The 11047-nt window shown below is 41.5% G+C and overlaps 1 protein-coding gene across 1 annotated transcript; it reads right to left on the bottom strand.

Annotated features, from left to right (window-relative positions):
* Positions 1 to 5316: 5316 nt before the first annotated feature.
* LOC135479807 (monocarboxylate transporter 13-like) lies at positions 5317 to 8325 on the bottom strand. Its single transcript, XM_064759713.1, has 4 exons — positions 8139 to 8325; positions 7547 to 7690; positions 6601 to 7338; positions 5317 to 5492 (listed from the first exon to the last, which is right to left on the bottom strand). The coding sequence occupies exons 1-4, from the start codon at positions 8323 to 8325 to the stop codon at positions 5317 to 5319; spliced, it is 1245 nt and encodes a 414-aa protein (XP_064615783.1).
* Between the last annotated feature and the right edge of the window lie 2722 nt (positions 8326 to 11047).

Genomic DNA, 11047 nt, shown 5'->3' with positions numbered 1-11047 from the left:
CATGGGAGACATTGATTACGTTTTCCTTAGGTCCAGTTATCAAATCTGCCCATGTACGCGTGTCTTTTGTAGATTCATAATGACGGATATTTTCATGGTTATGGGTGATTTTGTTTCTTGTTTTGCTTTTGAATAGTTTAGTCTAATTTGGTATAAGTCACAATCAGTGTAGTTATAGTATATGGGGATGCAATATGTATCATTATAATCCATCAGGTGAATTGTGGAGTCAGCCTAATGGTTTTCATTTATACTTGTAAGTCCTGTGTATTTTAAATATAAGACTGCCTTTGTGTATGGAAAATATATGAAAGTGGAATAACAACTGATTTGTCGTATCAAATTATTTTCATCGTCAGGATGTACCAGCTCTACCACTGGACCAGTTTTATTTAAACAGAAGTGCTAAGAACATGTACAAACAGATATTTCGTTGTATTTTTCGTCAGGGTGGGAACATTTAGTGTAGCTATAATGGATATGTTGTGTTGAACATATATACCAATGGCTTGGCGCACACCATTTCATAGAATGGAGCTCGTCGCCATAAAACTACAGCCATCATCATCATCAGTCTGCATAGGGACTCAGACATTTGCATTCTCCTTAAGCCCTAGAATATCAACCATATACTACACAGCAATGGCGTGGCATCTTTGGTTCAGATGGTTCGGATCTGTATGATGGTGTTCAGTGCCGTGTGGGCTGTTTGATGTCAGCACTTTGTAGACGCCGCATGGTGCAGTGCACTCTAGAACCACGCAGTACTATGTATCGCTGAGCCGTGTCACATCTCCTCAGTTCTGTTGTGAGATAAGAGTTTCATTTTGAATACTGCACTACATTTAAAAAAATATTCAAACCTGCTGTCACCCTGATACACTGATTTGGTTTTAAATGAACACTTTCCTAAAAGTGAAATGCTGTATACAAATCTAATCATGCTAATTCCAACATGGTGACAGTGGTGGAGGTGTGAAAACATTCAGAATGATAGGTTAAGCCTTCTGCGGCTTAAGAAATTTAACAGTTAATATAAGGAGACATTACAGTAATGTACTATTATCTTACGCCAAACAACACTTCTTTTGTGTATATAAGGCATTTTATGTTTAAAGTCTTTTAATCTAACATTATGTACCTTCCATGTAGTCATCACTCGATTTAATAGTTTTAAGGTGTGGGCAATCACATTTTACAATATTTAACACGATTTATCAGCTGAACACTTATAGAGAGTGTTGACATTCTGACACTTGCATTTATATCGCAAGGATTATAGTCCCGGGACGCTTTGCTTGGTCATAATTTGAATTGTCAACCCGCACCAACCCAGGTCTTAATTCTTACGTGCGGGTCTGAGTGATTGCGGCAGAGTGGGGTTGTAGCAAACTCCATATCCAGGTTAACAAGACAAACAGTGATCCAGTAACCGCAAAGTTCGTTTATATGAGATTTCCGCCTAGAAATGAGACGATGTTGAAATGATTTCATTCCAGATATCGGTGATATCTTGGATATAATCATCTTAAAATGAAAAGAATGAAGGACATAAGTGTCGATGGCAAGTCATAGATATTAGTAAATGTGTATTGTCATACAAAAATTTACTGATATAGCTGCCGGTGGTTATGCTAAGATTTACAGTGCATATACCTGACGCGCAACTGTGGGTGAATAGATTTAGTTGTTTATTAGATTGGTGTTTTACACCGTAGTAAAGACTATTTCACGTATACGACGACGGCAACATTATGAGAGAAAACGGAACGAAAAGAAGTCATTGGACTGCAGGGACCAGTTCTACAAAAGTAAATTAAATTTAATTCAGGCTTAAACCTTAATACCAGTCACATCCCTATACAAAGTTAATGGCACTTTAGTCTGGACTAACATTAACACTTGGATTAAGTTCTAATACACTTTTGAACAACTCAGCTCAGTTTTATAGCTTGATCACGCTGAATAAAGCAACGTTGAATGTTATCTCTGACATGTCTCACGTCTGAGTTCTTCGTCTCATGCAGTACTTATCTATTGAATTGTTGTTGAATGCCATATCCAAGAAATTTTCCGGGGTGGGAGGGGGGGGGGGGCTCCATGGCTCAGTTAGTTAGCGCGCTAGCACAGCGTAACGGCCCAGGAGCCTCTCACCAATGCGGTCGCTGTAAGTCCAGCTCATGCTGGCTGCCTCTCCGGCCGTAAGTGGTAAGGTCTTCCAGTAACCTGCGGATGGTCGTGGGTTTTCATCGGGCTCTGCCCGTTTTCCTCCCACAATGCCGGCCACCGTCGTATAAGTGAAATATTCTTGAGAATGGCAAAAAACGCCAATCAAATAAATCAAGAAGTTTTCATTTCAATATGACGGTGGCGGACAGTTCATGGCTGGAGGAAACCAGATTGCCTGGGGAAAGCCAAGGGTTTGGCAAGCAGATTAACTGGAATGGCGTTGTACTGGGACGAGAGTGTTACACGATTAAAGTTCGGCGTATACCAGAATTTAAGACGCGATTTGAGTTGGGTCTTAAGCTCTGGCCCACGTATGCGGAGCTTTGGACACCGCCGTGACCAAACGATACGATCAAACTAATGTAAGATGGGGACCTTCGTGGCCTAGTGGTTAGCGTGGTACTGCAGCACAATAACCGAGGTATCATCTCACCAATACGATCCCTGTGAAGATCTGACGTCAGCCTACGGATGGTCGTGGGTTTCACTGGGCTATGCCCGGTTTTCTCCAGATATAATGCTGTCCACCGTCCTTTAAGTGAAATATCCTTGACTACGGAGCAAAACACAAATCAAATATATAAATAAATGAGTGTTGGAAGCGACGTTAAGCTCAATATACAAGACAGTGCCCGGTTTCCACCAACTAAAATGCTGGCATCTTGAGTACGGCGTAAACACTAATCAAATAAATAAATAAATACTCAAAGTGGTATGGCCGTCCGCGACTGGGACCAGGGTTGAATCAGTCTCATTAATTAAACAGAAACATTACATTCCGTTGAATCAGTCACATAGAAAATAGATTGCCCAGAGAACGCTACAGACATCTTGCAATATGTCATATTACTGGGAGGCCAGTGGTCTCCAGTGAGTTTCATGTACGACTGCACGAAAAATAACTGTCGACCGTTTATAGCCATGAAGTAGCCGAAAACAATGAAGGTAGTGAAGTCTTGAAAATTCCGTGTCCAGGAATGGAATTGAGTGAGTGAGTGAGTGAGTGCTTGGGGTTTATCGCCGTGCTCAACAATTTTTCAGTCAAATAACGACGAAGGAATCCTTAGGGTGTATGTAATGTATTTCCACCGCTCTTTTATCTAGTGCTGCTTCACTGAGACGCCTTACGGAAGGCAAGTAAGCTGCCCCGCCCGAGCCATTATAATGATATGGGTCAACCAGTCGTTGCACTAACCCCTTCATGCCGAACGCCAAGCAAGAAAGTTACAAGTTCCTCTTTTAAAGTCCTAGGTGTGACTCGATCCAGGACTAATCCTTGCTCTACCGCTCTCGAAGCGAACGCTCTACCCACTCTGATATCTGGGCCGGTGAATGGAACTGAATCCACATTTCCTTTGTGCTAGTGATTGAAATGCCTGAGCCTTAACAAGCACGACCCTCTCCATGTATTTTTTGAAGCGTGTCTCTGTGGGTAACTTTTCTATTTTAACACTTTTTAAAATTTAACTGTAAATTATTGAAATGTACGTTTCTTCCGCAGTAGCTTTAGCCTAAGGCGCCTCGTCCTGCTCGCCAGTTTAACTTTAACAAGAATTGTTCTGTATAGCGAATAATGATAATTAAGCAATTGTTGTATATGTTTTTGTCGCGCAACATTTTCTATTCACAGAATACTGTCATATGTATTAAAAGCCGCCCACGTTTTTACAAATAACAGCATTTCTCCCCTCTTTCACAAAGTTATAGACATTGGCCATGACATAAGGTATACTGGAACACTTTGAAAACGCAAAACGGGTCCTCCATGGCTCAGTTGGTTAGCGCTCTAGTGCAGCGTAATGACCCAGGAGCCTCTCAGCAATGCCGTTGCTGTGAGTTCAAGTCAAGCTCATGTTGGCTTCCTCTCCGGCCGTACAGGGGAAGGTCTGCCACCAACCTGCGGATGGTCGTGGGTTTCCCCCGGGCTCTACCACTCCACCCCAACCCACCATAATGCTGGCCGCCGTCGTAAAAGTGAAATATTCTCGAGTACGGTGTAAAACACCAATCAAATAAATAAATAAATAAAACTTAGAACAGACAAACAACCAGTGGAAATGAAGAGTTCATATTGTGAAACGAAAATCTGTGCCCAGAAGAATATTGCCTTGACCACAATAAGTCTTCATGACCCCCGAAGATTTTGCTTCGATTTTATATGAAAAATTTCGACAAGTTCTTGTTTCGCGTTCGACAACAACTCCGATATGCGTTTCCAATGTGTGATGGTTTATATTATTGACACATGTATGATTGTCACACCTGTGGATCATTAATTGTGATTGTCACACCTGTTGATCACTGATTGTGGTTGTCACACCTGTTGATCACTGATTGTGATTATCCTACCTGTGGATCACTGATTGTGATTGTCACACCTGTGGATCACTGATTGTGACTGTCACACCTGTGGATCACTGATTATGATAATCGCAGCTGTGTTTCACTGAATGTGATTGTCACTCCTGTAGATAACTGACCTGGCTCCGTTAGGTTTCCTTCCACCATAGTGTTGGCCGCTATGTGAAATATTCTTGAGATCTGTACCAACCGTGACATACTGGGACTTCAGTCGTGATACACCCGTGGTGCAGTCCTGATATACTGGTGGTGCAGTCGTGATACACCTGTGGTGCAGTTGTTGCATAGCGGGAGTACAAAAATGACACACTGGGAATGTTGCCGTAATAGGCTGGTGGTGTAGTGGTGAACAGAACTGTGACACACTGGGATTTCAGCGGGAGTACAGGTGTAATAGACCGGTGGTACAGTTGTGACACACCAGGAACAGAACTGTGACACATTGAGATTTCAGCGGGAGTACGGCTGTAATAGACCGGTGGTACAGTGGTGACACACCAGGAACAGAACAGTGACACACTGGGATTTCAGCGGGAGTACGGCTGTAATAGACCGGTGGTACAGTGGTGACACACCAGGAACAGAACTGTGACACACTGGGATTTCAGCGGGAGTACAGCAGTAATAGACGGGTGGTACAGTCGTGACACACCAGGAACAGAACTGCGACACACCGGAATTGCAGCCGTAATACACCGGGAGTTCGCATGCTTCAACTAAGATTTGCTAGACGTTTTCCTCCATCACTTGTAAGTCGTCCATTTGTAATTCCATAACGTCATGTTTGGCGTCTGTCCGGATTTTGATGAAGGGTCCAACCATAAAGGCTGAGCTGAGGGTGAGGAATCCACCGCCCACGAACAGGGAGGCGTCATATTGCTGAGTGATATCGAACAACCAACCTGGAGAAGAAGAGAATAGCCAATAGACAAACAGAAAAAACTGGATTTATTAAAAATTATTTACTTGCGGGTCATGCATTATGACATAAAGAGACGTTCATGTGATATGTTTTGAATTCCAACGATCGCTATCTAAAGATACTGATAGGACCTAATAAAAATGACTCACAACGACACACAAAAAGTGGTATTTGAACTCAGGTAAATCGCAGTGGATGTGTGGTACGTATCGTCCGAATCCATTCTCGCAGACAGGTGTTACACGTAACTACGGAGTAGTATATAGACTACTGGCTATAGGACAATATTTACCAATTTCCTACTAAAAAGCATTCTCCCTAAAGCCATATTTTCCCAATCTCTTATGATAAAATTGTCATAATTCTACAGTAATTGCTGACGTCATGGAATCAGACGAAAACAGAGATGATTGGATAAGCCGATATGGTAATTTCCGAAACATGCCGAGTAGATCCGAGCAGATGTTGATTAAGCTGATGTTGATTATTTGAAGTGTGTGGGAGGCGTGTGATTTTCTACTATTTTTTCAGCATTAACATAAGCATTTAGAATAAAACAATAAGTGATGTATTACACCATGTAGGTGTCACCATTTATCAATCAGCAAACAACCATGGCTGCTCTGCTTTTATTCTCTATGCTGTAAAGTGTTTTATTACATTCTTCTCTCAAACGAAGTTAACAGTCCTGCATTTAATGTAGTTGACCGACTTTTTCATCTTTCCTTTGTAGAAAGCTGTTAATAAAACTGCATTTGAATATACAAAAAGATTTGAGCATACAGAGTATAAAACCTGAGGAACTACGACAGTGTAAAGGCAGAAAATAATCACACTTAACCGACTAAATCCGTTCTCTTGTCAAATTAACTTAGTTGGAAGTTCTATTCTAACTGCCGACGTAAATGCTTAAAAAGTTGCAACTCACACCACCCTTGCCCCATGGCGTAAAAATTATTTGGGGGAGAAATGCAGAGACATCATTTGCAATTTATTAGACTTCTCTGGTCCAGAATTCGCTTCGCCGTACTCATTTGCATTGCAAAACAGCACTAACAACTTTACAACTATCTATCTATGATAATTACCTGCAAAAGGAGCCCCAGATAATGTTCCTATTCCTTCAAAGACTAGAAGTAGTCCATAGGCATTGGACAGCCTATGAAGGCCGACGAGCGCCGCGACGATTGGCACAAGCAGAGTTCCGAAACAACCCGAGAGGAATCCGAACATCGAGCCGAGCACCATTCGGAGACTGTCGCTGGGAAAAGCGGGCATGAGGGCGATCGTGAGACCACATATAAAAAAACCCACTGCGTACATGACGATGATGTCAAGTTTACGACATTGGCCAAGGAACCCAAACGTAATCCGACCCACCAAGTTTGACATTCCAATCGCGGATATTAGCCAGGAGCTCCAGTTTGTATTCGTGCCTTGAGACTCCGAGTATGCCGCCAAGTGTACGGATACCACCGAAAATCCAAAGCAAAAGAACATGTTGTTTACACCAAGGAAGACGAATCCATAATTCCTCAAAAGGCTCATGTCCATTAGCTTATTGTCGCCATTATTAAGTATCTCCCTGACAGTAATCGGCCGCATGAGGGCGCCACACACACAGATGTTCAGAACGAGTGCAGCCAAAACTAGAAACGAGCCCCGCCAACCGAATTGGTGATGTAAAAATCGGATCAGAGGAGGAAATCCGAACGATCCTAAACCGATCCCAGAAACGGCTAATCCGATCGCAATTGACCGTCTCTTGTCAAAATAGTAACTGGTGATAGCAACGGCAGGGATGTAGCAAATTCCACCTCCAAAACCTGAAATAAAAGAATTAATCTCTTAAAACCGGAAATTTATTTGTTTGGTTCAAGAATGTTTGACTCAAGAAATTTTAACACACCGATATATCATTGTACTCAGGTTTTTGGTGTGAAGGATATATACCAGAATACCTGCAATAAACCTCCTAGCTTTGGAAAGTAACTAACGAACTTTTCTATGTGATGTACTGATGTAAGAACCTACCTGCCACAAATCCAAACGATCCGATCATAAAGAAAATACTTTGTGCGAAGTAGCAAATGCCGAGGCCAAACGACATAATCAGACCTCCAAATATCGCCACTTTTTGACAGTCAAATCTGTTTATCAAGACACTGGCGAGAGGGCCTGTGAAGTAGAATGCAAAACACACGGGTGCGTATGAATAAATTTAAGTTTAGTGACGTCAGCCTATCAGAAATGCGTTAGGTTATCTAGACAATAACGGAATGTCGCATCCACACTATGTGATTTGTCGATTCGATTCGTCTAATGCGAAAATTCGAATAAACATATAACAAACTCTATTACGCGAACGATTTTTACATCTGTTGTGTCACCTTTGAATGCTATTCGATAGCACCTTGTGAAAGCAGGTTTATTGATATACATGATATACAAGCTTCACATAAAAAATGGAAACTTTGCTTTATGTCATTATAAACGTTTAGATAAATGAATTGGTTTGGTGAAATGTTCCCCTGAAAATCCAACGTTGTTTTGTTATACATGTAATTTCTTTTCCTTTAGCTAGAGTTTTCGACCCTTATTATTATTCCACCGTAAATATGCTCACCTACGGCACACAAGGTGGCCATATTCAGTCCTCCAGCCCATGATGTTGTCGCTTTAGAGGCCCCAAAGACTTCCAAAAAGATCGAGTTGAAGATACCGGATGACCAGCACACCCCGAACACCAAAGTGTGTACCATGAAGGATGCAGCAACAACAACCCATCCCCACGGCTTTTCCCTCGACTCCATTCACGTGACTGGAAAATCAAAAATGGAGATCAAAATCGAGCCTAGGAAAAACCGTTTGGGACTGGCAGTATTCAGGTCTAAGCTGTGAAGTCTTCCACTTTTCGCTGATTAGTCGCTTTGTTCTTCAGGTGCATGTTTTGCCTCGTCAGAAAGTAGAACTGTCACGACCGTTGAAACTGAATCCCGAATGCTTAATGCAGGAATCTTTATGCAGGAAAACAAACCTTACATGATTATGAGCTCAACAGATCGGCAGTATTCCACCTCTATTAGACTATAGGTGAATGAGCTTAACAAATACTAGCACAAAGTTGCTGAGGACAACCAGAGAGACACAAGCTTGACGATAGGTCAGTTTGATTAGCTAGTCACAGTAGAGTCACAAATGTTTGTGATCCTCACTATTTCACCAGCCCCGATAGCTCAGCTGGTCAGCTGATAGTCCATTGACTTTTTGGTGAGTATCAGTATAATAGCTCGTGTGGGTCGGCTTACTTGCCTTCGATAAGTCGTCTAAGTGAAGCAGCACTAGCTAAAAGAGCGGTGCAAATCCACCCTGTAACAAGGAGGCACATTACATGCACCCTAAGTGAACCTTCGCCGCCAAATAACCGAAAAATTGTCAAGCACGACGTTAGACCCTAAGCACTCATTCACCCCTTACTGACTCAGTGGTTTAAAGTGTCTCCGTCGCTGAAGCCGGCCGATTCTTGATCAAAGCGATAGTGTTTGATTTCATCTCCCGTTACAATGTTTCCCCCATTTTGCATAACCACAAATGAAATATTCTGCATTTTGTGGTGATTATTATTATTATTATTACTAATGGTGAACAAAAAGCCTTGGTAAACTTTTGTTCTAATACTTTGTGTAATGCTTTGAGGCATACATATCGTCGTTTGTTTTCGTAAAATTTTCCATGTACGTTCATCCGGAATAAACCGGTTCATCCACCTTTCTATTATTTTTTAACTCGAGAGTATATTATGACTGTTATCAGTACAACGTGCAAGTAACAGTGTATTTCAATGATCATAATGTGAGTGGTTTCGAAAACAAATCCCCGTGTTTTCCAAAATATGTTTCTATACGCGTGTTAACTTCAAAGGCAAAAAAACAAAAAAAAAACAAAAAAAAAACAAAAACAAACGAAACAAAGCCAACAGGGTTCACAGAGCAAAGCTTGAAAAAAACAAAAATAATGGTGATTTTACGAGTGTACATAATGTTTGTGTTTAATTCATTCTAACATCTGTGACAAATAACGCTGCAAACAAAAGTACTGTGTAGTGATGTTTAATGCATATAACTGGTTGATTCATTGTCTAACAGCATGGTTAATTTCAATCGTTATGTAAACATACAAAAGAGCATGAATTGTACAAATGACATTTTTGTATCGTTGTTTAACGTCATATATAGAATAGATTTTATTTTACCATATTTAGGTGCAGGAAAGCGGAATGCCCGGAGAAAACACTTCAGGCCACACCGGCGAACGTTCGCTCGTGTAACATAATGTCATATTGGTCGAAGGCAAGTGTTCAGTTTTATAGGTTCTCAATTTAGAGATGCAAAAGGGAGAATGCTATTAACAAACGCGCATAATTTAACTAATATTGTAAAATTTCGCTGCATTCAATTTCGATATATTTCCTAGCCATTAAGAGATGTGAAGTTTAGCAAAATGTAGGGAATGAATTTGTTTCAAGATTTGCCCAAATTGGACTACTAACGGACGGACGAACGAACAAACGAACGAACGAACGAACGAACGAACAAACTCTCATACGCGCGAACGGACGGATGGATGGATCCTGAGATGGGCAGCTGTCCACATGGCCGGACAGTCAGAAACTCGTAAATGATTTACACAGTATCGAAAAAGCGGGAATGTACCTAGTCATCAAGGTACTCAAACTGTATAGGTTACTTCACGGGCCCTTTTTAGAGTGGCGCAACGCTCATACAACATGAAGTACAAACATCTCACCATCATAGCCTGTTGTAGCATTGTGACAAGAACAACTTCTTTGTTGTCCCATCGACTCTTGTTAAGCTCCTTTATTTATCCGTTGTAGCTACATGATTGCATGGAAACAAAGGCGCTCTTTGACGAAAATTTGTTTACGATTTATGAAGATAGCTTGCTTTCTCTCCGACTGTACGTTGAAAGGTCTGGCTGCAACCTGCGGGAGGTGGTGGCTTTTTTCCGAGGCTCCGCCCGGTTTCCCCCGTCTATAATGCTTGAAGCTGTTGTATAAGTGAAATATTCTTGAGTATTGACCAAAACACACCAATTAAATAGGTAAATAAATAATTGTAGTACAACGTACAGTTGAGACTGGTCTGAATTTGTGTAGATCCGAGCTGTACATGCACAAAAGACCTTCTGCGACCACTCCGACTGCCTCACGATATCTCAAAGCTCTTCAATATTTGTTGCCAACACCTCCACGACTTGTCGTCCGACCTGTCAAAGATTACCCTCAATTTCTTGCTCACAGGTTATGTCGTAACTTGTCAGTGTAGGAGTTACTGGGATTTTAAGTCCCGTTCAATTTTTTGCCGAACCGTAACGAACTGACGTCGTAATCTAATTGTGTTTGGATTCGTAGTCTTTCGTACTGCTTCGTGGTCATTCAATTCGTGATTCAGGCCACTGCGGATACATAGCCTGCTGACTCATGTTCTCCTTGTCACGTCTTTATTTCCTTAACTT

Source organism: Liolophura sinensis, chromosome 12, assembly GCF_032854445.1.
Source record: "Liolophura sinensis isolate JHLJ2023 chromosome 12, CUHK_Ljap_v2, whole genome shotgun sequence".
NCBI lineage: Eukaryota > Metazoa > Mollusca > Polyplacophora > Chitonida > Chitonidae > Liolophura > Liolophura sinensis.
The sequence above is the reverse complement of the archived record's forward strand: the minus strand, read 5'-3'. Positions and strand labels throughout refer to the sequence as shown.

Bases quoted from the DNA above. Each gene is read 5' to 3' on its own strand.
- LOC135479807 (XM_064759713.1), bottom strand. From the start codon at position 8,325: ATGGAGTCGAGGGAAAAGCCGTGGGGATGGGTTGTTGTTGCTGCATCC. The intron at 7,691-8,138 runs GTGAGCATATTT...TCTACTTCACAG, and splicing joins GGCCACCTTGTGTGCCGTAG to GCCCTCTCGCCAGTGTCTTG. The intron at 5,493-6,600 runs GTAATTATCATA...CTTCTTCTCCAG, and splicing joins ATCTGGGGCTCCTTTTGCAG to GTTGGTTGTTCGATATCACT.